Source organism: Emiliania huxleyi (assembly GCF_000372725.1).
Source record: "Emiliania huxleyi CCMP1516 unplaced genomic scaffold EMIHUscaffold_355, whole genome shotgun sequence".
NCBI classification, from domain to species: Eukaryota; Haptophyta; order Isochrysidales; family Noelaerhabdaceae; genus Emiliania; species Emiliania huxleyi.
In genome coordinates, this window is record NW_005199314.1 from 54,633 (window position 1) to 77,907 (window position 23,275).

At 65.6% G+C, this 23,275-nt stretch overlaps 12 protein-coding genes across 12 annotated transcripts; 6 read left to right on the plus strand and 6 right to left on the minus strand.

The window, feature by feature from the left end:
• Positions 1 to 297: 297 nt before the first annotated feature.
• Positions 298 to 704, minus strand: EMIHUDRAFT_316035 (hypothetical protein; the record flags this gene model as incomplete). Its single annotated transcript, XM_005772609.1, has 2 exons — positions 298 to 486; positions 522 to 704. The coding sequence occupies 2 exons, from the start codon at positions 702 to 704 to the stop codon at positions 298 to 300; spliced, it is 372 nt and encodes a 123-aa protein (XP_005772666.1).
• Positions 705 to 2,878: 2,174 nt separating this feature from the next.
• Positions 2,879 to 3,799, plus strand: EMIHUDRAFT_242264 (hypothetical protein; the record flags this gene model as incomplete). Its single annotated transcript, XM_005772610.1, has 1 exon — positions 2,879 to 3,799. The coding sequence occupies one exon, from the start codon at positions 2,879 to 2,881 to the stop codon at positions 3,797 to 3,799; it is 921 nt and encodes a 306-aa protein (XP_005772667.1).
• A 59-nt stretch (positions 3,800 to 3,858) lies between these two features.
• On the minus strand, positions 3,859 to 4,524 carry EMIHUDRAFT_117692 (hypothetical protein; the record flags this gene model as incomplete). Its single annotated transcript, XM_005772611.1, has 1 exon — positions 3,859 to 4,524. One exon carries the CDS (start codon positions 4,522 to 4,524, stop codon positions 3,859 to 3,861), a length of 666 nt encoding a protein of 221 aa, XP_005772668.1.
• Positions 4,525 to 5,386: 862 nt separating this feature from the next.
• Positions 5,387 to 7,074, minus strand: EMIHUDRAFT_242266 (hypothetical protein; the record flags this gene model as incomplete). The annotated part of the gene is made up of 4 exons (XM_005772612.1): positions 5,387 to 5,433; positions 6,148 to 6,383; positions 6,616 to 6,832; positions 7,008 to 7,074. 4 exons carry the CDS (start codon positions 7,072 to 7,074, stop codon positions 5,387 to 5,389), a joined length of 567 nt encoding a protein of 188 aa, XP_005772669.1.
• Positions 7,075 to 7,615: 541 nt separating this feature from the next.
• Positions 7,616 to 8,371, minus strand: EMIHUDRAFT_444733 (hypothetical protein). Its single transcript, XM_005772613.1, has one exon. It carries the CDS (start codon positions 8,355 to 8,357, stop codon positions 7,830 to 7,832), a length of 528 nt encoding a protein of 175 aa, XP_005772670.1. The 5' UTR covers positions 8,358 to 8,371; the 3' UTR covers positions 7,616 to 7,829.
• A 249-nt stretch (positions 8,372 to 8,620) lies between these two features.
• EMIHUDRAFT_444735 (hypothetical protein) lies at positions 8,621 to 11,763 on the plus strand. The gene is made up of 12 exons (XM_005772614.1): positions 8,621 to 8,675; positions 8,753 to 8,805; positions 8,950 to 9,046; positions 9,219 to 9,314; positions 9,683 to 9,762; positions 9,890 to 9,952; positions 10,117 to 10,189; positions 10,262 to 10,345; positions 10,540 to 10,573; positions 10,646 to 10,731; positions 10,835 to 10,996; positions 11,177 to 11,763. Exons 2-12 carry the CDS (start codon positions 8,801 to 8,803, stop codon positions 11,414 to 11,416), a joined length of 1,020 nt encoding a protein of 339 aa, XP_005772671.1. The 5' UTR covers positions 8,621 to 8,675; positions 8,753 to 8,800; the 3' UTR covers positions 11,417 to 11,763.
• A 2,174-nt stretch (positions 11,764 to 13,937) lies between these two features.
• Positions 13,938 to 14,681, plus strand: EMIHUDRAFT_75261 (hypothetical protein; the record flags this gene model as incomplete). The annotated part of the gene is made up of 1 exon (XM_005772615.1): positions 13,938 to 14,681. The coding sequence occupies one exon, from the start codon at positions 13,938 to 13,940 to the stop codon at positions 14,679 to 14,681; it is 744 nt and encodes a 247-aa protein (XP_005772672.1).
• Positions 14,682 to 15,525: 844 nt separating this feature from the next.
• EMIHUDRAFT_242273 (hypothetical protein) lies at positions 15,526 to 16,059 on the plus strand (the record flags this gene model as incomplete). The annotated part of the gene is made up of 1 exon (XM_005772616.1): positions 15,526 to 16,059. The coding sequence occupies one exon, from the start codon at positions 15,526 to 15,528 to the stop codon at positions 16,057 to 16,059; it is 534 nt and encodes a 177-aa protein (XP_005772673.1).
• A 340-nt stretch (positions 16,060 to 16,399) lies between these two features.
• EMIHUDRAFT_49568 (hypothetical protein) lies at positions 16,400 to 16,750 on the minus strand (the record flags this gene model as incomplete). Its single annotated transcript, XM_005772617.1, has 2 exons — positions 16,400 to 16,507; positions 16,628 to 16,750. Coding segments are annotated over 2 exons (231 nt in total), but the record flags the coding sequence as incomplete, so codon positions are not given.
• Positions 16,751 to 17,332: 582 nt separating this feature from the next.
• On the plus strand, positions 17,333 to 18,866 carry EMIHUDRAFT_242275 (hypothetical protein; the record flags this gene model as incomplete). Its single annotated transcript, XM_005772618.1, has 3 exons — positions 17,333 to 17,818; positions 17,894 to 17,921; positions 18,601 to 18,866. 3 exons carry the CDS (start codon positions 17,333 to 17,335, stop codon positions 18,864 to 18,866), a joined length of 780 nt encoding a protein of 259 aa, XP_005772675.1.
• A 312-nt stretch (positions 18,867 to 19,178) lies between these two features.
• Positions 19,179 to 20,224, minus strand: EMIHUDRAFT_369206 (hypothetical protein). Its single transcript, XM_005772619.1, has 2 exons — positions 20,198 to 20,224; positions 19,179 to 20,094 (listed from the first exon to the last, which is right to left on the minus strand). The coding sequence occupies exons 1-2, from the start codon at positions 20,207 to 20,209 to the stop codon at positions 19,615 to 19,617; spliced, it is 492 nt and encodes a 163-aa protein (XP_005772676.1). The 5' UTR covers positions 20,210 to 20,224; the 3' UTR covers positions 19,179 to 19,614.
• An 890-nt stretch (positions 20,225 to 21,114) lies between these two features.
• Positions 21,115 to 21,859, plus strand: EMIHUDRAFT_369214 (hypothetical protein; the record flags this gene model as incomplete). Its single annotated transcript, XM_005772620.1, is given in 3 exon segments — positions 21,115 to 21,244; positions 21,256 to 21,712; positions 21,725 to 21,859. Coding segments are annotated over 2 exon segments (353 nt in total), but the record flags the coding sequence as incomplete, so codon positions are not given.
• Positions 21,860 to 23,275: the final 1,416 nt, after the last annotated feature.

A 23,275-nucleotide genomic window follows, 5' to 3' on the forward strand; every position in this document is an offset into this window, starting at 1 on the left:
CTTTCCTCCCGCTGTGATCCTGTGTGAGCTCTGTGTCTTGATTTGCCAACAACATACCTAAAACAAATAGTACCGTACTATGACAGAGAAGCCCATAAAAGTCGTCGCGGCAGTCCACGCCGAGCCGGCCTGCTGCCGGCTCGCACGGCAGCCTTTTCCTCTCGACCAGCCTCAACTTCCGTACAGTCAACATTTTGTCGCTGCGTGCTCGTGGCGAGCTGTGGCGGCGGTCGAAGTTGGACCAGATTCGGTGACGAGCGCCGGACGATAGTACCGCCTCTGTTCGCCCTGTGCATGTCAGGCCAGGCTGCAGCAGGGCACTACCATCGTGCTGCCCTGTTGCAGCCTGACTTTGCCCACTGTGCACAGTCGCCAGAGCACCACCACCGCCCGGCATCGTGTCACGGCGAGCTCCTTCTGCGCCCGCTCGCGAGGCTCTCGAGCTGGTACACTTGGCCATCTGCTGCTCGCGTTCAGCGAGCTCTTCTCCGCACTGATGCCACGGCGCCGTCACCACACACCTTCTGGCCGGCCTGAGCCGCGCGGACTCGCCGGCGGGGGCAACGTGTCGACCTCTCTCTCTGGTGCACCACGGGCCGCGACGGCTGCTGGCAGCAGGCGCGAGGAGGCAGTGTGCCGGCACAGTCGAGCTGGAGCATCGGGTTCTTGATGCTTGTGGGGTCGAGTTTGACCTTATGTGGCATAATATGCAACAATAGTGCTATGCTATCTCCCGGCTTTTTGAGATATGAGCCCTCAAAGTCCAATTATGGTTTACTGTGGTGACCATAGTATACCGTCTGTCCGGTTTGCGTTTCTTCAAACGAAACACTTTAAGGTCTCGACAATCACTAAGCTGCTTATGTGGCACCGCAGAGGCTCCCTTGGGGATGCTTGAGGCCACCCCAACCACTCACGAAGCCTTACGTGGGCGTATTCAAATAGTTAGAGGCTGCGCAGGCCGTCCCGTTCTTGCTGTTTGAAACGCCTGTTGCGCTGGCCGCTGCGCGCGCGCGCTGGCCGCTGCCGGGGCTACTGTCTCACTCTCACGTGCCGCAATATGTGTCACACACGGCGGCTTCTGCCACCTCTCGATTGGTTCTACTTTCTACGCACACCTACCGGGGAAGGGGCGCTTGGGAGCGGGGGCGGGGGCGGGGGCGGGGGCGCGCAGCACGGCTGCGCGGCGCGCGCAACAGAGGGTAGGGTGGGGAAGACGGCGAGGAGGGGGCGGCGGCGGCGGCGGCGGCGGCAGCGCGCGCGCGGCGCGCGCGACGGGGGGGCGGAGCAGCGACCGCTGGCGCGGCCGCTGCTCCGTCTGTGCCAGGGACGCGCGCTCTGCGCCGCTGCAGAGCGCGCGCGTCAGGGCAAGGGGCATGCTTGGCGGCGCGGGACGCGTGGCGGCGGCGGCGAGCACGCTCCGTGAGCGGTGAGGCGGCCGGGCGAGGGCGCGGCGGGTGACGGGTCAAGGGAGCAGCCCACACCCGGCGTCGCTTTTTGAGCGACGCCTGTGGTACGCCTGCGCAGGGGCCGCAGGGCGGTCAGTTGTGGGGCGAGGCGGTGCCGGCCGCGGGCCGGGTGCAAGGCGCCGGCCTCGGCGCCGCCTCGGCGCGCCGCACGGGCGCGGCGAGCCTCTGAGCGGGAGCCGAAGGTTTGCCGCGGTGGGAGGTGGTAGGGAGGGAGGGAGGTGGGGGTGATTTGACTTTGCCGCAGAGGCCGTCCCTAGCTGTGAACAGCAAAACGGGACAGTATCTACTTTTGTGGTTTACCCACATCTACCCTTATAAGTCTCTCGTGTCCGCGCCGACGCTCTTTTAACGTAGAACGTCCCAGCCGAAATCCGCCCGCCGACGATCGATCAGTCCACAATCGTCGGCCCGCAGCGACCCGCAGCGATGGATGCCGCCGCCCCCCCGGCCCCTGCGGCTGACGCGCCGATGCACGACCGGCCTCCGTCGGATGGCTCTCCGGCCTCTCCGGCCGCTGACGCGGCCGCCCATGCTGCTGCCGATCCGGTCCCTCTCACGCTCAGCGATATCCGCACAAGCTACGACAACTTCGAGGTCGCCGGCTTTGGCCAGGTGCAGCAACCACCTGCTTGCCTCCATGTTCACGCTTCGCCCCCCCCTCCCCCCCCGCCCCCCCCTTCTGACGCCGCCGTCTGACCTTAGGTGAGGGGCACGACTACCCGCCTGGAAGGCGCTCTCACCAGCAAGTCACCCAGGCACCAACTCCTGGGCGTTTACGCTTGACTACGAAACCATGCAGTGGATGCAGCTCGATCAAAACGGCGACGCCAACAGCTGGTCCCTGGGCGAGTTCCTTGCGCTCAGGATGAGGTGCGAGCCATGATGCTCGACCCAGCGTGCACCAAGTCGCTCACATTCCGTGAGTTCGTCAACGGGCGACTGCGATCTCGAACTCCGACAACTGGACTGGTGCACCAGCCGCGGAGGACGATGGCTCCCTCGACGACATCCCTTCATCGACGGACGCCTTCACCGCCGCCGGCCCTGGGCCATCCATCGCGGCCTCCGACTGGCTGCCGCAGCTCACACCCTAATCTATCTGCCTTAGGCACGGAGCCAACGGAGCCATCGCGCACGCCCGCAGCATCGCATGCTGCTCCGAGGTCTCCCGCCGAGACCGGCTCGGCGCGGGGTTTGACTGACGTGACTGACTGATGAGTGCTTGCGAGAGAGAGATGTTTAGCAATGCTTGCGATGGATGATCTCCGACACCCAAAACCAAAATGCAAATGCGGAGTGGAGCCCACTTCGCGTGCAGATCCTGCGTCTCTCACTGCCCGAACAGCAGAGGCGGGTACCGCCGCAGGTCCCACACTAGTTAAGCGAGTAAGAATTCTTGTTGGGCTGGAATGCTCGAGGCCAGTGACCGCCGAGCTCTCGCCGCGGGCGGAGGGTCCTACCTCGCCGTCGTCTGCGCCTCGCAGGCGGTTCAGCTCGTCGCCGGGATCACGACGGCCACTCCACTCCTCCCGACGCTGCTCGGGGCCTGCACCGTCGGCGGCGCTTCTGCCGTCGCTCTGCGTGCCGCAGACGCTGCTGGCGGCAGACGCCGCTCGCTTGCGTCGACATACGCGTGCCACAGCGGCGGGTCGGCCGACGCGACGGCGGCGCTGGCGGGCGCGGCCCTGCACGTGTGCTTTGGCTTGGGGGTGCGATTCTGGGCTCTCAGCCCGTCGAGCCTCGCCGCCGAGGGCGCATTCGCCTGGGCGGCCGCCTCGCTGCCGGCGGGCGAGGGATACGCCTCCACGCCCCAGAGGGAGGCGCTGCAGCGATTTGGCCGCCTCGCCGGCTGCCACTCTTGCGGCACCCGCTTTGCGGCGCAGTATGTCGGCGACCACGTGCCTCCTCTCTCGGTGGCGAGCCGCCGCCCGCGGCTGCTCAGCGCGGTGCTCGGCCGGCCGGCCTTCCGCTTCTACCCGCAGTGTCGGGCCTGCTCCGCCCAGCAGGCGGCGACGATGAACCGCCGCGCGCGTGACCTGCCCTCCACCCTCGCGAGCCGTGCCGTCTACCACCTGCCGTCGCCGCTGCGCGCCACGAGCTACGTGGGCGTGGCGGTCGTCGCCCTCGCGCTCGCCGCCGAGGCCGACGTCGGTCCCGCCCGCAGAGCTCTCTCCATCGCGTCGGGCGCCGCGGACGCCACTCGGCAAAAGCTTCTGTCGGCCCGTGCGACCTGCGTTCGCGCTTGTGTGGCCGCCCGCAGCGCGCACCTTCACGCTGAGCCTGCCTTTCATTTCTGCGCAAGCGGATCCTGGCGGATTTTGAGTAAATAAAAAGTAGAATACTCAGCCCGTCCCAAATTCAGCAGGGTCGGGCGCCGGAGGAGGCGCTTCTACACAGTGCGGCTCACCGCGGACAAACGTGTCTGCACAGCGTGCAGGCCCGGGGTCACATTTTCGTCGTACTCCTCGCCCTCCTCCTCACCGTCGCCCCGGCGCCGCTTGGAGGTCGATCCTGAGCCCGCGAGCTGCGCTCGGAGCAGCGCGACCGCCCGGGCGGCCTGCTCCGCCGTGAGGCCGACGTCGCTGCGGGTCTGCACGACGTGCCCCTCAAACATCGCCCTCCGTTCGGCACACTCCTCTCCGTCGAGGAGCTCCTCGTCGTCGAGGCACACCCACGCAGCGGGAGCCTGGCCCTGCGCGCGCCTCCGCTCTAGCCAGCTCGCGATCTCGTGCTGCCGTGCGCCAAAGTGTTCGGTGGAGGTGGCGTCTACGAAGGCGGTCACGGCGCCGAGCGGGCTGCCATCGTTGGCCGCGCCGAACCGGCGGAACTCGTCGAGGATGTCGGCGACAAAGGCCGGCTGCGCCCGCCAGGTGGAGGAGAGGACGAGCCGCGGCTCGCAGGGCAGCGGGGCGGCGAGCAGCGCTGACAGCGCGGACAGGCACGCGTCGTCGAAGAGGGCGGGCGGCTCGACTGCAGCCGCATTCGACCCGAACGGCAGCAGCACTCCATCGATGTCGAGGAAGACGATCACTCCACCGGAGCTCGAAGCTGACATGAAAGCTCAGGAGGCGGAGTTTGGTGCACACGTTTTTGTGTGCAGTGGGCTTCGCGGGCTCGGCGCGTTGATAGAATTTTTGAGTACGCGAGGGCGGGTACTTGAGCACTTGAGCACTGGATAGGGTCGATTCCGCATGGTACGGGACCCCTCGATCGTCTCGCCCTCCCTCACTGGTGTGTTCATTTGGGGGGGTCATAACAAACACGGTACAGGATCGAGGTGCACGCTGCCGGAGCAGTGTCGTCCCCCCTCTCCCCGACGGCGATGGCGGTGTGACCGATCGAGCTACAAGAGGAGCTTGTTCAGCAGGATCCGAGTTAGGCTGGCGCACTGCCTCACTGGGCCTGAGATCGCAGCGCCGCTTCCCGTCACCGTCTCGGGTTTATGTAGAGGGCGGTACCTTTTGTGAAACTGAAACGCGGAACGCGATCTGTCTCGCGTTCCTCAACGCTTGCGATTCAGCTGTCGCGCCGCTGGATGATCTTGCTCAGCTCGCCGAGCTCGACCTGAACGGTCAGCGACCGCTGAATCGCAGCCGTTCGTGCTGCACGCATGCATCGTTGCAGTTTTTCACCTTACTTCCCCCCCTCACTACGTACTTTCAGCTTACTGGGAGAAAAGAGAGATTGTGTTCTCTAGGCCCCTAAGGGCCCTACGCGCGGCGTGAGAGCTCGGAAGCGAGCTTTGCACGGCGATCGAGGATGGCGCGGTTCACCCCCTTCCACCGAAGCAATGGAGATGCGTTCCGCGTGGTGTCTCTCATCTCTCTCTCCAGTGTATGTAGCTCTTACGTACATTCCCGGAGGAGGACTGCTGACAGGGTTTGCGATGAGGAGCGACCCGATGGGTTTCTCGGAGGTTAGTGCACCACTAACCGCCGAAGCGCAAGCGCTGGGAGCAAGAACACTACGGACCTGGGTCGGGCTCATACTAGCACCCCACCTCGCGAGCCGACGTTCTGGCTCAGCGAGGTTGCTGCGGAGCACTCGCGGACCGGTTCTTCTGGTCCAGCGAGGCCGCTGCGGGGCACCCGGCGGCTCGGGTCACTTCTCATCGCAAACTCGGTCGAGCAGGAGGTAAGGTGTGTGCGTGTGGGAGGCGGCGCGGCACTGTGGGAGCGGCGGTACGGCGGCGGCAAGGGTCGGCGGTAAGGCGGCGCGGCGGCAACAGACGGCAGGCAGGGCGCCGGACGGCGGGACAAACGGCACGGCGGGAGCGGCACGGCGGTACGGCGGCACGGCGGTAACGGACGGCAGGGGGGGCGGCAGCAATAATATCGTTGGCCGAAGCCTCGTTGGCCGCGGCCGAAGGCGAAGCCTTATTCAGCTGTTATTAATCGGGAGGTGTGGGGAGGTGTGGGGAGGTGTGGGGAGGTGTGGGGAGGTGTGGGGAGGTGTGGGGAGGTGTGGGGAGGTGTGGGGAGGTGTGGGGAGGTGTGGGGAGGTGTGGGGAGGTGTGGGGAGGTGTGGGGAGGTGTGGGGAGGTGTGGGGAGGTGTGGGGAGGTGTGGGGAGGTGTGGGGAGGTGTGGGGAGGTGTGGGGGGATGTGGGGATGTGGTAGCAGGAGCAGCATCAGCAGCAACAGCAGCAGGAGCAGCAGCACAGGTTAGGTCAGCCGCACAGAGGGCCGCGAGGTTGAGGTCAAAGAGCAGCAAGATGTTGAGGTCAAAAAATCGGTCGATTTCGAAGTTGCTCGAGACGGCCCGGAAATGGCCCCGCGCCGAAGCCCCGGTGTCGGCGCGCACCGCATCTCGGCCGCGAGGACCCGGTTCCGCCGCCCAAACGAGCAGCAGGAGCTCGGGCACAACTTTGTCGACTAACAGGTTGAGGAAAATTTCGGCGAAGAAGCGACACCGGCTGCACGCCGGGACGGACCCGGACCGCTCCCATTGTTCAGAAGAGCGCGGTGGTGAGCCACAACGGACCCCCACACAGCTCACAGCACACACAGGAAGAGCTGGGAGTCGCGGCACCAGACCACTGGTTGGGTAGTAGTCTAAGTTCTGAGCCTCGCGGCTTAACGGGTCTAAGTGTGGCTAGCCACGCTGGAGTGCTTACACGGTCTAAGATCAGCGGGCGCCTCTTACACCGGCTAAGTCGGCCATGGCACGCGATATACGGCGCTCGCGCCCAAATTTTCTTCGCCTGCGCGGCGGGCGATCGATCCTCCTCATGCTCAGCAATCGCCGCCTCAGCATCCTCCTCTTCCGATTCTCGTTGCTGCTTCTTGAGCGCACTTCGGCGACATCTAGCCAAATAGTTCTCACAAATAGCCTCAAGCTCAAACAAACGCATGTCAGAGAAGCCTGTGTATGCTGGTCCTCTTTGAACGATCCGCGCGTGAGGTAGCATAGGGCCTTGTTGGCAGCAGCCAGCTTGTTGCGCTGCTTCGTTGCGATGAGCTGATTGGGATCGCAGAAGTGCATGCCAAGCACCGCCACGATCTTGAAGCAGAACACATCGCAACCGCATCGTCCGCACTGCCATCGGCATGCCGCGCCCGCCGCTTCGCCGCAGCCGCCTTAAGGCACGCATAGCGGCAGCACATGGTACGGTGCGCGTACTTGAGCAGGCGTTGCGCGCCGCAAGTAGCGCACTGGCCCTGGGAGACGGCGATATGGCGTCGTGCGCGGCATACGCTGGTCGGGACCGCGTCCAGGTATTTTTCAGTGTACGTGTACTCTCTCTCTACGTGTACCTAGAGAACACAACCCCCTCTCTCTTTTCTCTCTCTCTCAGTGTATGTAGCTCTTACGTACATTCCCGTAGGAGACTCTGCTGACAGGGTTTGCGATGAGGAGCGACCCGAAGGGTTTCTCGGTTTTTCGGGTAAACCTGGACTTTTGCAGGTATACCCGGGTTTTACCCGGAGTTGGCCTCGTGTCGTCTAAGTTCATGGCCCCCGGCCTTCCAGCGTCTAAGTCTGAGCCCGGCTCCGTGCGGGGGCTAAGTTGAGCGCTCGCTCGCTGCAGAGGCTAAGTGTAGAGCGCGACCCTCTAGCCCTACTACCCAACCATTACCAGACCGCGCCGCCAGCGACGCGAGAGGCGAGAGCGGCAGCAGCCGACATTATCGGGGTCTGCGTCCGTCCACTTTTGACCATTTTTAGTGAGCGCGAATCTGGAAAAAGAAAAGGGACGCATAGGACACCTCCTCGTCCTCATCCTCGGCCTCGGCGGCCGACCCGGCCGAGTGGGCGTGCCCGCTGGCGCGTTCCCCGCACAGACTACCCCCTGTCACCACCACCGCCGCCACACCACCACCACCACACACACCACCGCCCAGCTACGCGCGCGCCCACCATCAGCTCGTCTCGTACACGTCCCTCCCGTCGGTCCAGTAGCCGTCTCTGGTGACGGTCTCACCGCGCGCGGCCAGCATCTCCTCCACATTCTTGTCGTCGCCGAACCAGCCGAGGTTGTCCGCGATGAGGTGCAGCTTGCCGTGGCAAGGGCAGCGGGCAAGCACGACGCCCTTCTCGTACGAGCTCCGGCTGATCTGCTTGACCACCTCGCGCTCCGAGTCGGGGATGCCGTCGTCTGGCGCGTGTGTGCACGTGAAGCGGAGGAGGAGCTTCGGTCCGGCCGTCCTGACACCGGGCGCGGCGGCTGCGTCCCACCCGTCGCCGCGATTGGCGGGGGCCGCTCCCGAGGGCCCGCCCTCGGCGGGCAGCACCGCCGCCGCCGGGTCGGCTTTGCGGATGCGCTGCGCGGCTTGCTGCAGCGCCGCGGCCAGCGCGCTGTCGACGTCGGTCGAGAGGCCTCTCCGCTGCAGCAGCGCGCGGCACTGCGGCCACGCCCGCGGCGGCGCTCGCAGCCATCGACGGAGCATCGCGGGCCAGAAGGAACGTGAGCGGAGAAATCTAGATCCCGACTTGCCAACGTAAGGATCCCCTGTGTCGTGCACGCCCTCCGAGCGGGGCGGCAGACCCTGCCCGTCGGGTTGCTGCCCTAATCCCACCAGGGGTTGTCTGTTCTATTTATTATCGTAAGGATCTCCCTACCCACAAGCAGCTTCAAGCGAGTGTGGCCTCTTCACAGCGTCGTCGGTATTTCACACCCACACCTTGCTTAGGAGCCGTACCTAGGTACCGACCTTCAGCGAGCGCCGGCGTTCACTAACCCCGTTGGGGCGACTGTTGGCTACCAGGTCCAGGGGGCCCACAGTCCTGCCACCAGTACAGTCCCTGGCATACCAAGCCTCCAGGACTCCTTCCGCCCTCACAGGCCGCGCGACAACGGCACAGGCCTCACGTTCGGCTGCCGCGCCAGATTATGGGGTGAGCCCACAGCCCACTCAGCCCACAACCCCGCAGCGCGCTCCGGACGGCTCGAGGGCGCGACCCTCGCCGCGGTCTCCGCCCGCACGCGGTCTGTGTGCTATCGCCTATTGATTGCCGCGACCGTGCCCCGCGACGCGACAGTTTCTTCAAAAAGGCCGAGATCGACAAGAACTATGACATCGAGAAGAGCCAGTTGGGCTCTGGCAACTTTGCCGTCGTCAAGCTTGCCACATACAAGGCGTGCCACATACGGACCGACGCCGCTCGCCGCACGCCTGATCCGCATCTGATGCCCGGCCGCCTCGCACCCTTCGCACCCCTCCCACCCCTCCAGCGCCCTCCCGCCCCTTCGGCGCCTCGCCACCCCGCGCGTGGCGGTCTGCCGCCGACCCCGCGCGCTCAGCTGCCAGGGCCCGGAGAAGAGCGGGGTTCCCCTCAAGAAGGGCGACAAGGTTGCCGTCAAGCAGATAGACAAGGCTAAGGTTGAGGACATGAATGATATCACGGTGCGGGACTCGATTCCCCTGCACCGCCCCTGCGCATCAGCTTCCCCGCACATCGCCTCCCCTGCGCGTCACTCCGCTGCGCAGCTTCTCCCCGCGGGCGGCGCCTCCCGCACTCTGCCCGCCCCGCCTCCTCCTCCCTCCCCGCCCCGCCTCCTCCCTCCCCGCCGCCCCGCCTCCTCCTCCCTCCCCCGCCACCTCCTCCCGCCCCTCACTAATCACCAATAAGAGGATCGCATGCGCCACCCACCGCCTCCACCGCCCCCACCGCCACGCCTCTCCTCGCCGTCTCTGCTCTCTCCTGGCCTCACCGTACCTCCCCCACCTCCTCCTCCTCCCCCTCGCCCACCCCCCCTCCTCGCCGCGCGCAGCGCGAGATCGAGATCATGCAAAACACAAAGCACCCGAACGTCATCACCCTCTTCGAGATCTACGACGAGCCGAAGCGCATGTGCGCCCCCCCTGCGCTCCACCGACCAGCCCAGCTGCTCGTGCGAGCGTGCCTCTCCCACCCACCGCCAGCCCTCTGCTGCCCTCTCTACTCTCTCTCTCTACTCTCTCTCTCCCATGCATATCAGGTCCCTCGTGATGGAGCTCGTCACGGGCGGAGAGCTCTTCGACCGGATCGTCGCTAAGAGCCAGTGCGCCTCGTAGCACACCAAACTAGCTCACGCACGCACACACGCACACACGCACACACCGCAAGCACACAGCACACACAGCACACACAGCACGGGGCAGCCGGGGCAGCGGGGGCGGCGGGGGCGGCCTGCGCCTGGACGCGTCGCCGACACGTCCTGCGCAGGTACACCGAGAAGGAGGCTGCGGACTGCATGAAGCAGCTCTGCACCGCCCTCGCCTACCTGCACAGCCAAAACGTCGTCCACCGCGACCTCAAGCGCAGTTGCAATGAATGGTCGAGTGACGAGTGATGATCAATGATGACATAGGTCGTCCACCGCGACCTCAAGCCGGAGAACATCCTTTATGCGGCGGCGGAGGACGACCCGTCCGGCCACGGCAACCTGATCAAGGAAGCCGCGCGCCACGAGGGGAGGGGGCGGGGGGCTCGCACACTCACGCTGCCAACCCACGCTGCACCGCGCCTGCCGCTTTGACAGCCGCGGGGCGCCTCTCCACCTTGAGATGCGGGCGAGAGGCTGCACATTCCCCACCGCGCGCGCGTGAAGAAGCGTCGCTCACTTCGCCTCGCCCCACCTGTCCTCAGGTCGCTGACTTTGGTCTCGCGCGCGTCGTCTCTGGCGCGATCCGCCGAGAAGAGAGAAGGCTCCCGTCCCCGGACACGTCCACGACGCGTCCCTCCCTCGCCGCAGGCTCGACCGTCATGAAGACGGCTTGCGGGACGCCGGGGTACGTGGCGCCCGAGATTCTGAAGAACAAGGGCTACGATTCGGGCAAGGCGCGCGGGGCGGCAGGGGCGGGGGGGCAGGGGCAGGGGGAGGGGGAGGGGGAGGGAGAGGAGGCAACCGGGTCTACCGGCGCGAGGACCTCCGCCCGCTCAGGTGGACATCTGGTCGGCGGGCGTGATCCTCTACATCCTACTGTGCGGCTTCCCGCCCTTCTACGAGGAGGAGCTGCCCGCGCTCTTCGACCAGATCCTGCACGCGCGCTACGACTTCCCCTCGCCCTGGTGGGACAACATCTCGCCCGACGCCAAGAACTTGGCGCGCCGCCGCCCCGCCCCGCCGCCGCCCCTCGCCGCTTCCCCCCGTCTACACCTTCTCTCGTGATCGGTCCGGGGGGAGGCGGGATTTGCGGGAGTGGAGGGTGGGGCGTCGCCCACGGCGAGGGGCGGCCCCGCAGGCAGGCTGACGGGTGGTCGGGTCGCCGCTTCGCCGCCGCAGGTGAAGGCGATGCTGACGCTGGACCCGCTCAAGCGGATTAGCGCCGACGATGTGCTCAGCCATCCCTGGATAAAGGGCGGCGCGCCGGACACGGAGCTGGAGGGGGCGAAGGCGTCGCTCAAAAAGTACCAGGCGAGTAGGAAGCTCAAAAAGGCGGCGCTCGGCATCATCGCGCAGAACCGGATCAGTGCGATGGCGGCGCAGATGAAGGAGCTGCAGGTCGGGGGGGACGGGAAGTAGCCCGCCACACGCCCCAGCCTCGGGAATGGCGCCGCTGCTCCTGCTCTACACCTCGCGTCTCGGCACGATTTGCGCTCGCACCTCGCCGTGCTACCAGTCAGGGGAGCGCAGGGTCTCTCCAACTCTCCCCAACACGGTCACCGACATGCGCCCCCCGGGTCCGATAACCGCTACCTAGCAACTGTGTTCGATGTACACCCTCTTCTGTCGCCATACAGCTCGTGTGACAGCGGTGGGGCGACACTGCTCGGCTCGACTCGTGCCGTCTGCCGGCACACTGTCACTGACATCACTGTGTGAGACCATGGGAGAGAGGTAAAATCACGCTACCCCAGCGCTTCGTTACACCTTACACTGGGGCTCGGGCCTCGGCGACACGACGGCGCGGACTGCCGTCCTGCCGGCCGACACTGGCCAGGCTCGGACTAGGTACGTTATAATCCCTCGTGTCGCCGGTTTCTGTTCGCGGTATCCCTCCGCGCGGCGAGGCGCAGTGCGGATACCGGGAGATACCGGGAGATCGATACCAGGAGGAATTGGAGACCAGCCACACTTGCCAAAAAAGAGAGAGAGAACCCCACAAGGGCTCTCAAAAACGAAACGGCGAAACGGGGCCATGTCCGACTCCGAGGCTTCCATGCCGGGCCTGGAGCCGTTCCACGTGCGTCAGATCCGGATGGTCGAGCGCGTTCTCGGCCAGAAGGTGTCGCCACGCGACCACGCGATGATTGATTGTCTCGCGGAGCGCATGGAGAGGTACGGTTGGCACTCCGTCAGCATCAACCCGGTGCCGCTTGGGTATCAGTACATCATCCAGGCCAAGTCTGAGAAGAGGCGGGAGGATGAGGCCAGGCAGCAGGCCGCGCAGGACGCTGCGCAGCCTCAGCCTACCGCCACTTTCGCCGCACCGCCCGTGGCACCGCCTGCCGCCGCTGCCGCTCCGGCCGCAGCATCGCAGGCACACTCGCAGCACCAACAGGCGCAGCAACCCCGGCCCAACGAGTCGCGCGAGGGGTGGACGAGGGTCGGGAAGGGCGGCAAGCCGGACAGGTTCACCATGAAGAACTTCGGCCGCAACCCGCCAAAGTCGGGCAAGCGGAAGCAGGAACACCGCAAGCCCGCACCCAAGGGAGGTGGACCCCCACCCCCTTCTCCCAAGGTGGTGGACAAGAACAGGCTGAGCGCATTGGGCGCTGGCCCTTCTGGCACCAGCGGGAGCACCGAGCGCACACCGCCGCGCTCTCCCTCCCCCACCTCGCCGCCTGCCAAATCGCCGCGGCCGTCTGCGCCTGCTTCCGGGTATGACTCCGAGCTCGAATTTTCCGACGCTGAGGCGCGGGATAGGGTGGCAGGGGTTGTGCACGACGCAGTGCAGCAGGCTGTGATGCAATATGGCTATGACGACGAGCTCTACCAGGCATGGAGGGACGGCAAGATAGGCGAAAAGGACTTGCCGGAGGAGGTGATGGCTATGACTTTGGACCTTTGCGAGAGGTGGCGAGCGGAGCAAGCGCGGTGTAGGCGCGCCCACGCGGCGCAGCGGCTCTCCCGCGACCATAGCCCCTCCCGCAGCCGCAGCCGTAGCCGCAGCCCCAACTCTTGCTGCTCTTCTAGTGTCGGGTAGTGACCAGGGGGTGAGGGGACGGATTGAAGATCCCTCACACCAAGATCGTGCAGGGCGGGGACACATGTCCCTAAATCCCATCTCGTCTCAGAGTTTGACCGTTTTTATTTATTTATTTAAGGGCTCTCGGTGATTGCAGTAAAATGGCCGGGCCGGCTTGGAATGGAGCACTGGACTGCGCTGGCGGCCTCCAAGTCCGGTGTGGGTGTAGCCTCGCTGTTTGGGCTAGCTCGGCTTGCACTAACTCGGACTCGGTTGCACCCGACTGGGCGGGCTTGGGCGGTGATACTCCTGCTTCTGCGGGCTGCGTCAGCGGCATCGAAGAGGCTGGACACCTTGGAGTCGTTGCTAACAGGGCTATCGGGTATTGCAGTTATGGTGCTATCCACGTTCAAGCTCAATACGGGAGACATGGGTGAATGCAACCTTCAAGGTCGGGCGGTCGTCTCCGGAGTCGCTCACCTCGCCGCATTCGCCATGGCTGCAATCTGCGTCGTGGCTGCTGAGGCTGGACTGAGTCGCAACACTGGGCCTCTGCTCGCGATCGCAGGGTCGCTGTTGCTTGCAACTGCTGGGTGGGTTTCTCGCAGTACCATGTTGCTTGTGGCTGCACTGCTGCAGGTTGTTGGGATGGTGGGAGGGCTACTTTCTGCATCAACGGAAGACCACGTTCGCGGGGCTCTGCTCTCCTCGTCACGCACACTGAGTGTCATCTTATTTGCCTATTGCATTCCAAGGCAATTAGCATATCGTGGGGATGCAAAGGTGGGTGCAGCTGAGAAGCTGTTGAAAGCAGACCCTGCCTCGAGCGCTGCTCCCAAGCATGCGGCTGAGCCTTGGGAGCCCTGGCTGGGCGAGTGGCTCTTGCTTCAGGTTCACAGATACTTGTGGGCTTCGATGACCCGACTCCCTCCTCGAGGCCCGTTCAAGCTAAAGCTACGCCACGCGATCAACGCACACAAGGCGGCGAGCACTCCAACAGTGCTGTTGCTCATGGCTGCACGAGGCGCCTGGGGCGCTCCCGCTTGGGTCTACCTCGGCATGCACGGCGGATATGGCGTCGCGTGGCTCATCAAAGAAGCCACTTTCCCAGATTCCACGTGGGGGGCAGACGCTACTTTGGGCGGCTGCATCTACCTCTTTTTCTCCATGAGCTTGTTTTGGATCGCTCCCTTTTGCGTCATCGATGCTGAGGCCAGAGGAATGAGCACGCCCCCCCCCACGGTAGCAGCAGCGCTCTATCTCTTTTCAATCGGAATGCTGTTCCTCCACGCTGCAGACTCGCAAAAGACATTTATCCTCAAGCACAGTGAGCGGCGCGGGCTGATTAGAGACGGCCTCTTTAGCCGCACCAGGAACCCCAACTACTTTGGTGAGGTGCTAATCTACTCGAGCTTCTCGATGATGGCCTCCACGAGTCGGCTTTGGTTCTTGCCTTGGTGCGTCAACAGTTTTGTGTGGTTCGCGCTCTTCCTTCCTTCCTGGCTCGTGAAAGATCGGAGCCTGAGCAGACACCCCGGCTTCAGGGCCTACCAGCGCCGGACGGGCGTGCTGATACCGTGGGTCTTTGGCACCGGCTGGTGGCCCGAGCTGAGTTGCGATACAAGTGGCACTGGTGGTGTGTCGGCGTGGGCGTGTTGAGTCCTTAAATAAACAAAGGAAGGAGAAAGAAAGAAAGAAAACAGACGACCCAAAGGCGGGATGGGAGGAGGACAGGGTCCCCACGGCAGCACGACGCTGTCGCGTGAATCGTGTAATAAATAAATAAATAAAACGGGCATCCCAAGCTAGGGCTGGGTCGAGGACAGACACGTCCCCACCTTTGCAGGATTTTGCAAGGGCGAGGGGGAGGGGGCGCATCGCGGCGTGGAGAGGGCTGGGCACAGGGCACAGGGGATCTCTCTCGCATAGGATACACACTCGGCGGCACGAGGGCAAGGCTGGGCCTCCTATTGGTGCTCCCCTCGGGGTCCTCGCTCTTGGGGCACTAATCCTCCGACCACTCTGAGGGGCAGTGTGAGCTACTACGCGAGCGGCCGCGCTCCGGTTCAGGGTTGCGTGAATCGTGTCGTGCGACCGCCTTTTTGTAAAATTCTTCTCTGTCTGACCGACCGACACAGAAGTGATCCTGGCGAGTAGAGGCCCCGCCCACCCAGGGTCCCCATTGCTCTTTCGAGGACTCGAGGGCTCTGCGCAACACTGTGGCACCGACGCTCCTGCTCGAGCCACAGAGGCCACGGTAGTGGACGTGGTGAGCTCCGGACGACTCTGGCACGCGGTGCTCCGCGCCGATCCTACGGCGGCCGCGGCCGCCGTGGCGCGGGGCGCCGAGCCACTGCGCGTTGTCCTGCTGCACGGGATACTGCAGAGCTGCTCATGTTGGCTCGAGGTGGCGTGTGCGCTGTCTCTACGGGGCCACGAGGTCCTCCTGCTCGACTGGCCGCACCACGGACGCTCGCCCACCGCCGCACAGATCGGCGTCGCGATGAGCGCCGACGGCTTCCTCCTCTCGCTGGAGCGGCTTCTCGCCGCCGTCGGCTGGGCGCACGGGCCGCCGCTGGCGCTGGCCGGCTGCTCGCTCGGCGGCGTGCTCGCGCTAAAGTACGCGTGCGCCCACCCTGCCCGAGTGGCGCGGCTGACGCTGGTTGCGCCGGCGGGCCTCAGCGAGCCGGCGTGGAACCTCCCCTTCCACGTCCTCAGCCGGCTGGTCGGCTCCCTCCCGCACAAGCTAGCCGAGCTCTGCCGGCAGACGCCGACCTACGGCGTGAACGAGGAGGAGGTGGTGGCGATGGCGGAGCGGCTGCGGCCGGAGGGCGGTCTCAGGGTGGTGGTCGCCGGCTGCGACCTCGTGCACACGCCCCACGAGGCGTTCTGGACGTCGCTCGTGCCGCCGTCCAACTTTTCCCTCCACCGGCTCACATCGCACTGGTGGCTCTGCAGCCACCTCTTCGGGCTGCGGCTGCACGAGGAGCCCGGGTGCTGGGAGAGGAGCGCGGCGCAGCCGCGATCAAGACTCTGAGACGCAGAGCTGACGCGTATGCCCCAGGTAACTGGATCCTGCCACCTCACCCCCCTGGGGCCCACGCCCTGCCCCCCTCGTCTCACGTCTGGCGTACGTGGTGGAGTGGTGGTGCCAGTTGCTTTCAGGCGACCGCAGGCGGCTCTCTCGTGTCTCGACCCGGCACCCGCGCCGCGCCCCGCGCGCGCGGCCGAGAACGCAGAGCAAAACTCTTGTGGCCGTTTCGGAGCCTCCTCGAATCAAGACTGTAAACTCAACACAAGTGTAGTATATGCGCACACCCACACATGCGCCCCGCACTACGTTATCGTAGCACACGTCAGCTGGGCACAAAACCCGCGTCGGGCATGAGACGCAGCCATCGCCCTGAGTCCTCAGTGAAGGCGTCGCATGCAAACACGTCAAACTCGGTCGTCAGGTCCCGCAGCATCTCGCCCGCCACCGCAGCCTCGCCCGCGGCGGGCACTGCCGCCGCGCCGCTAGATTGCCGGGGCGACGGCGCGGGCGATATGGGTGAGGGGGCTGGCGCGCGCGGCGGCGGGGGAGGCGGCTCCTCCCGGATGAAGACCTGGATCTGCGGGTCGACCGGCTCAAAATCGGGCGCCGCGGTCACGTGCTCCTGCTCGTGCTGCGTCTCGACCCAGTGGTACGTTTTGCAGCGGTCGACCCACTTGCAGTTGATGCAGATGCAGCTACGAGGCGGGGCGCACCGCGCGCCGCCGAAGACCCCCGCCGCCGCGGGCCTCGCCGCGACGGCGAGAGAGGCGGGGGAAACGATGATTCTCATGTTTATGCGCCGAAGCCCGAAGGCGAAGGGCGCGCAGCCTTTCACACTTTCATCACACCGGAGAACTGGTGCATTCAGCCCTCACTCACACACCGGAGTGGACTGTGTGACCCCTCGGGTTTCTGGGACTCGACAGAGGTGTGCTAGTCGCTACAGTCGGACGGCTCCGGCACGTCTGATAGGCAGTTGGGCTCGAGTGAGGGCCGCGGTCGCGGTCGCGGCCAGCGCGCGGGGCCTGGCTGGGGCTGCCGGGGTGAATCTCGATCCACGCGCCGGAGCGCGCGTGGTGCTTGAGCAGCCGGGCGGTTCCTTGTGTGAACGATCTGCGTCTTGGGTCGTGGTAGTGTTGTCTTTGCTTCTCTTTTTCGCCCCCCGTTGAGTGTCGCGTTGGCCGATACACACATGTCCGGCGTGCGCGTCATGGGCGCCAAGGCCGCCGCCGCCGCCGACGGCGGCGGCGCGGCCTCCTCGTCTGGCGCGAGGCTGATGACGCCGCAGCTGGAGCTGTGTGCCGATGAGGTGCGGCCGCTGCTGGGGGAGAACACCGACTTCACGGTCGTCGGCGTGCTCGGCTGCCAGGGCGTGGGCAAGTCGACCATCATGTCGCTGCTGGCCGGCGCGGGGTGGCGGGGTGGCGGCAGCGACGCCGCAGCCGACACCGCGGCGGACTCGATGGCGGGAGGCGGCGCCGAGCTCGCCAACCCGCCCTTCCCACCCAACCCGCCCGAGGCGTGGGCGCGCGGCGCGCACGGCACGAGCGGCGTCGACGTGCAGGTGACCGCCGAGCGGCTCATCCTCCTCGACACGCAGCCGCTCCTCTCTGCGTCGCTGCTGCTCTCTATGACCGGCTCACCGGTGCCTCCGAGCGTGCACTCGCACGAGAACCTGCTCGAGGTGCAGGCGCTGCAGCTGTGCGCGCTCCTCCTCTCCGTCTGCCACGTCGTCCTCCTCGTGCAGGACGCGGCCGCCGACGTGCGCTGGTGCTCGCCGAGTAGTCGGGGAGAGAGTAGTCGCCGTAGCCGGCGTGTCGCGCGTGGGCCTCTGCAGGAGGGTCTCTGGAGTTCGGCAGCGGCCGGTGAGCGAGTGAGGCGGTGGTTCGAGCGCCCAGCCGTCTCTGCTAGGTGGCGGCTGCTGCGCGCGGCCCAGATGGTTGGCCACCGGCTGCCCGACATCGCAACCGCCCTCGCACCCGCCGCCGGCCCGCCGCCGCCGCCGCCGCCGCACGCCCAGCAGCCTCCTCCGCCTGGGCAAGGTGGCGGCGCCGGCGGAGGAGGGGCCGCCGCCGCGGCCGAGGTGACCGCTGCGCCACCGCCGGGCGGCGGTGCGGGCGGGGGAGGGAGCGACTACCGGCCAACGCTCGTCTGCGTCATCAACCGGCTGCCGTTCGCGAGGCTAGGTGCGAGATGCGCCGAGATGAGGCGAGATTGGCCGAGGTGTGGTGTGCGAGCCTATCTCGCGCGCGCCCGCCTCCGCACGCCTCCAACGCGCCAGCTCTCCCTCTCCCCCGAGGAGTGCACCTCACCTGACGCTAGGCTGCGCGCCCGACCGAGCGGGCGTGCGCGAGACGCTCGCGGCGCCAGATGCTGGACACGCACCCTCGCACTCTAGCAAGCCCTCCAGACGACACGAGCTCGGCCGTGAGCGACACAGCTCGACCCGCCAGCGCTGCACTCGTCGGCTCTCGCACTCACCCAGCCTCGTCCGCGTGTGTCGATGTCGCAGGCTCGCCTCCCTCCTCTCCGCCTCCGCGCTAGGGATGCCGTCGGCGTCGGAGCCGCCGCTCGTGTTCGCGCTGCCTTGCGCCAGCGAGCGAGCGCCCACCTCGTCGCACGCCGGCTACCGCCACGAGGCCGAGCAGCTGAGAGACGCCGTCCTCGGCCTGCCCCGCCGCCCGTTTGCGAGGTCCCTTTCCGAGCGCGACTGGCTGCGTGGCGTGGTCAAGCTTTGGGAGCTCGTCCGCCGCTCGCCCACGCTCGACGAGTACAACCGTGCGACGCACAAGCTCCACCAGTGGGCGTGATAGTAACCAACTGGCTTTCATGTCGAGCTCGGCCCGGCGGTCGGGGATGGCGGCCCACCGCACCGCAGAGGGAGAGGCCCTCCAGAGACCAGACCGCGAGCGCAGTCCTGCAGCAAGTCCTGCACAGCACTCAGCAGCACACGCTGCCGACCCAAAACGCAAAAGCGCTCTCCAAGTGCTCCCCGACCATCCAAGACCATAAGTAGAGCAATCCTACTTCCTAGCAAGAGCCAAGACACCTCGCGCAAGACCCAAGCGAGCTCCGAGCAAGGTCTAGTGATCTAGGCTCGTCACCAGATCAGTGTCGTCACGGAGAAAATGAGACTTTTCTTCCATACATGGATCTGCGGACAATACATCGCCAGTTCGACAGACATTGACCAAATCTTCACATCGCACACAGCCATGGATGTGCACACACAGAGGGGGGGCCAGCTCGTGCAGCCGTTCGACTGGCCAGGGCCTCACATGCGCGCGGCTTCGTAGAGCGGCATCCGACACACGCTCCGGCTCCGCGAGAACGGCGGAATCCGGACGATGCCTATACAGAGAGGTTCGGGGAGGGGCGCTATCCCCCCCCATCCGAGCAAGCACACTCATGCGAGGGTACACATACTTTGCCAGATCTGCATGCACGAGCACGCTTTGCCAACGTCTCTGGGTGTGCCCCACAGCACCTCCCGCGGCAGGGCGGGCGGGGGCGAGCAGAGAGGTCATCGCCTCTCCGCGGCACACCGGCGGGTCGCGCTCAGCCCGCCTTTGCCGCCGAGCAGGCATTCATCAGGAAGGTGAAGAACTGCACCTTCTCGCCGCGCGTTCGCAGGTAGCGCTCCTGCAGCCGGAAGCAGAGGCTGGCGTAGTCGGAGAGCTCGATGTTGGTCTCGAAGCTGATGAGCTTGAGGAAGTTGATCTCCCAGCGCGAGATCTGTCCGACCTGGACGTTGGAGATCTTCAGCGCGCGCAAGAAGTCCTCGTTCCAGACCGGCTCGTCGAAGCACAGCTTGGCCGCGACCACAAAGCCCGACAGGACCGATGGCTGCCAGTTGAGCCGCGTGAGCTCGAAGTTGTCGTTGGCCACGAGGCGCTCGAGGTAGGTGACCATCGCGATGATGCACGAGTTGGGCAGGTTGAGCTGCCGGCAGATGGTCTCGATGTACTCTTTCATCTCTGCTCTCGTCGACACGTGCGGCTGCGGCGAGCCTGCTGGAATCTCCGCCTTGGTCATCGCCTGCAGGGGCGGGAGAGGCGGCAGTGAGGGGAGAGGCGGCAGGGAGGGGAGGAGCCGGCAGCGGAGAGGAGGGAGGGGAGGAGAGAGGCGGCAGGATTTGCGCCTCGAGGTGCATGGCGCAAGCCTCGCAGACGAGCGAGCGGCTCGCCTCCGTCTGAGGCTGCTCCGCCTCGCGCGCGCGCAGCTGGTGCAGCACGGCAAACGACTTGTTCTTGGGCAGCCGCCCGCCGCACCGCTCGCCCGCGCCGCCGCCGCTCCCCTCTGCCTCGCCGGCTCCCAGGCTCTGCAGCGCCGCGGCGGCCGACTCGTTGCGGCGCATGCGGGAGAGAGACGACGCATCGGGCGACCGGTTGAGCAGCGCGAGCGAGGCGTCCTTGCTCGCGCTGGGCGCGCAGGCCGACGCCGAGGGCGACGGTTCTCCAGATGTGGACGGGGACGACGTGTCGCACCGACCAGCCTTTGCCTGCTGCTGCTGCCGCTGCTGCTGCTGCGTGGACTGCTCGGCGTCGGCGCCTGCACGCCAGCAGAGGCTTGGCGGCTTAGCCAAAGGTGGGACTGCGCGGAAAGGGGCGCGCGGGCACACAGACACAGCGTCCCACTCTCTCTGTGCGCGCTCAGAGTGGCCGTTTCGCGCGCGGCGCACCGTGCTTGTCCGCTCCGCCGAGGCCAAAGATGCCTTTTCCAGACCCGTACGCCTTGACGGCCGCCAGCATCGTGCGGCGAGACGGCCCGCGAGCTGTGGCGAGACGCTGCAGGGCGACGAGGCCGCGGCTAATCGCGTTGGTGCCGAAGTGTGTGCTCTTGCGTTTTGTGTCTTGACGAGGCTAATGATGGCAGCGGTTTTTCTTTTGAGTTACCCCAGCCGGACGTCGCACCGGGCACGCGGGTCTCCCCGCACGATATGCTAGCACATACAGATGTTAGATGCAAGGTGGGCCCAGGTAGCTGCCTAGCTGGCTCCGCCACCTCACTCACCCCTCGTCATGCCTTATCAGCTGGTCGGCCGCCATGTGGGCCTCCGGGCCTGCTGCGGCGGCGCGGCCGGTTGAGGCCGGGCTCGGCCCGGCCCGCGACGGCTGGCCGCCGACGAGCGCGCTCGCGCTGCTCGTCAAAATGGCGGCGGTGGCGATTGCGGCGACGGTCGTTCAGTCAGGCGTACATGGTACAGCGCTCAGGCGCCTGTCGTCTTTCGTCTTGTCGCATTTCGCACACGCGCGCGCCGCGCGACCCGCGTCGCTCCGCGAGGGCATGAGCCTTCCGCGATTCGAACCCGCAGCCAAAAGCTGCTCGCTCGAACCGCGGCCGACTCTGCCACCGCGGCCGCAGCTGCTGAGCACTCCAGAAAACTGGTGCCTCATATGCTGCCTCCCTGCCTTTTCTCCTCGGCGAGCCTGGCGGTCCGCTGTACTACAAGGAAGTGCTGACTCGATTCTACCTCGAATTCTTCTACCCCCACGACTCGGAACACGAATGTGACAGGACCATCGGGTCCTTCAGCCACCAAAAGCGGGATCACCCGAGAGCAGCTGAGCCTGCCTCTGGCCTCGCCTCCCTCTCCTTCAGGCATTCGTGGCATCCTATGGGTCGTCCAGAGTATCGACCTCTGGCGAGTCAGCCGGTCACTTGATGACACCATGAAGTACCAGCGATCGCCACCTCGCTGGCCTCTCCGCAGGCCCCCCCGACCGCGTCGAACTCATCGGCGCGGGCTCTCTCGGCTACGGGACCGGCCCCAGCTTCGGCTGAGGGCTAACAAGCTGCCGAGCCCAAATCACTGTGAGAGTCGTGATTTCTTGTTGGTTAATAAAAATCTCTCTCATGCCACCTGAATGAAAGCCAAGCGCGGGCTCTCTATGGCCACATGAGGGCTCAGGTGCACCCAACAAAAGAAATGGTTTGGTATTGCGAAAAATGTCTCTCTCTCCCAGCCAAAAGGTGGCTTCGACGCGGGCGAGGCTGCAGGGGCGAGGACCCACATCGTCCATTCGATCGAGGCTACCTGCACAGCTCCCTCGCCGCACCACGTGGGGGCTGTGGAGCACGTGTGCCCACGGAAACGGAAATCCGAGCCACCGAATATGTCTAAATCAATCGGACACGCCAAAGCAGCTACCGAGGGGTGGGAGAAGGACGGTCGCTCCCTCTACCAGCACGAACGAACAGGATCTTGGAAGGACGACGTCAAGGACACACTTGGGAACGGGAGCGGCAAAAGGTCAAAAGGTGGCTTAGTGGGAAAATCGGCTTTCCCATAAGCCTAACAGGGAGCGCATCGCGACACGGAGGGGGGCTGGGCAGGTCACCCACGACACAGGGTCCCAGGGATTCCTCTCTCCTATAGGACAGGTTGCACCCGGCGGCACGGGCTAGGGCACGGGGCTCGGGGGCAGGCGCGGGCCTCCCTACTCGACTGTTCGCTCTCCTAGTTTTTATTTATAACATCGCCTGCTCCCAACAAAAGGGACAGCGACGGCCGACGGTAGCACACTAGCGACCTTCCGGCGCTTCCTCCAGTTTGCCTTCTCACTGGCAGTCTCTCACTACCATCTTCCTCCAGCTTCTCCGGGGGGGTTGCCATTTCTTTTTTCCCATACAACAAACAACCCGACGTGGACACGTGCAACATTGGCAGGCGGGCGGCAGGCGCTATTCCGACGATGTCAAGGTCGTCTGCCCCCTCCTGCAGCAGCAGCGGGGAGCATGGTCGGAAGGGCGCTTTTGTCGCTTTCGGCAACACCGAGGCGTTCTACCGGAACATGGTCGTGGGGCATGGGCCCTACTGCGAGGAGGGAGAGGGAGGGGGGGAGGGAGAGGGGGGGGGGGGGGGGGGGAGGAGTGTGAGGGGTACGGGGGCGACGGCATGGAGGGGGAGAGGAAGAGCAAGGGCGAGAGGGGGCAGGGCGCAGGGGACGGGTCGCTGGGATACTAGGGGGGGAAGGGTGGTGGGCGGCGACCGCCGCATACCGTCCTACGGCGGGGATTGTCGGCTCGCTACGCCAGGGAGGACAAGGACGTCGACGTGCAGCTGCTGCTGTTCGAGTCGGTTCGGTCCGGTTCGGGCAGGGGGTCGGCGAGATCCTCTGGAAGGCGGCGAACGTGCTGCAGAACAAGCTGACGCGGGCCAAGTATCTCGATGAGGTGACTTGGACCACCAACGCAAGAGTTGGCTAGGGCTGCAGAA

Excerpts from the sequence above, each read along its gene's own strand:
- EMIHUDRAFT_444733 (XM_005772613.1), bottom strand. The coding sequence starts at position 8,357 with ATGCTCCGTCGATGGCTGCGAGCGCCGCCGCGGGCGTGGCCGCAGTGC.
- EMIHUDRAFT_444735 (XM_005772614.1), top strand. Across the intron at positions 9,047-9,218 it reads TCAAGCTTGCCACATACAAG|GGCCCGGAGAAGAGCGGGGT; the intron begins GCGTGCCACATA and ends CTCAGCTGCCAG. Across the intron at positions 10,190-10,261 it reads CCTACCTGCACAGCCAAAAC|GTCGTCCACCGCGACCTCAA; the intron begins GTCGTCCACCGC and ends ATGATGACATAG.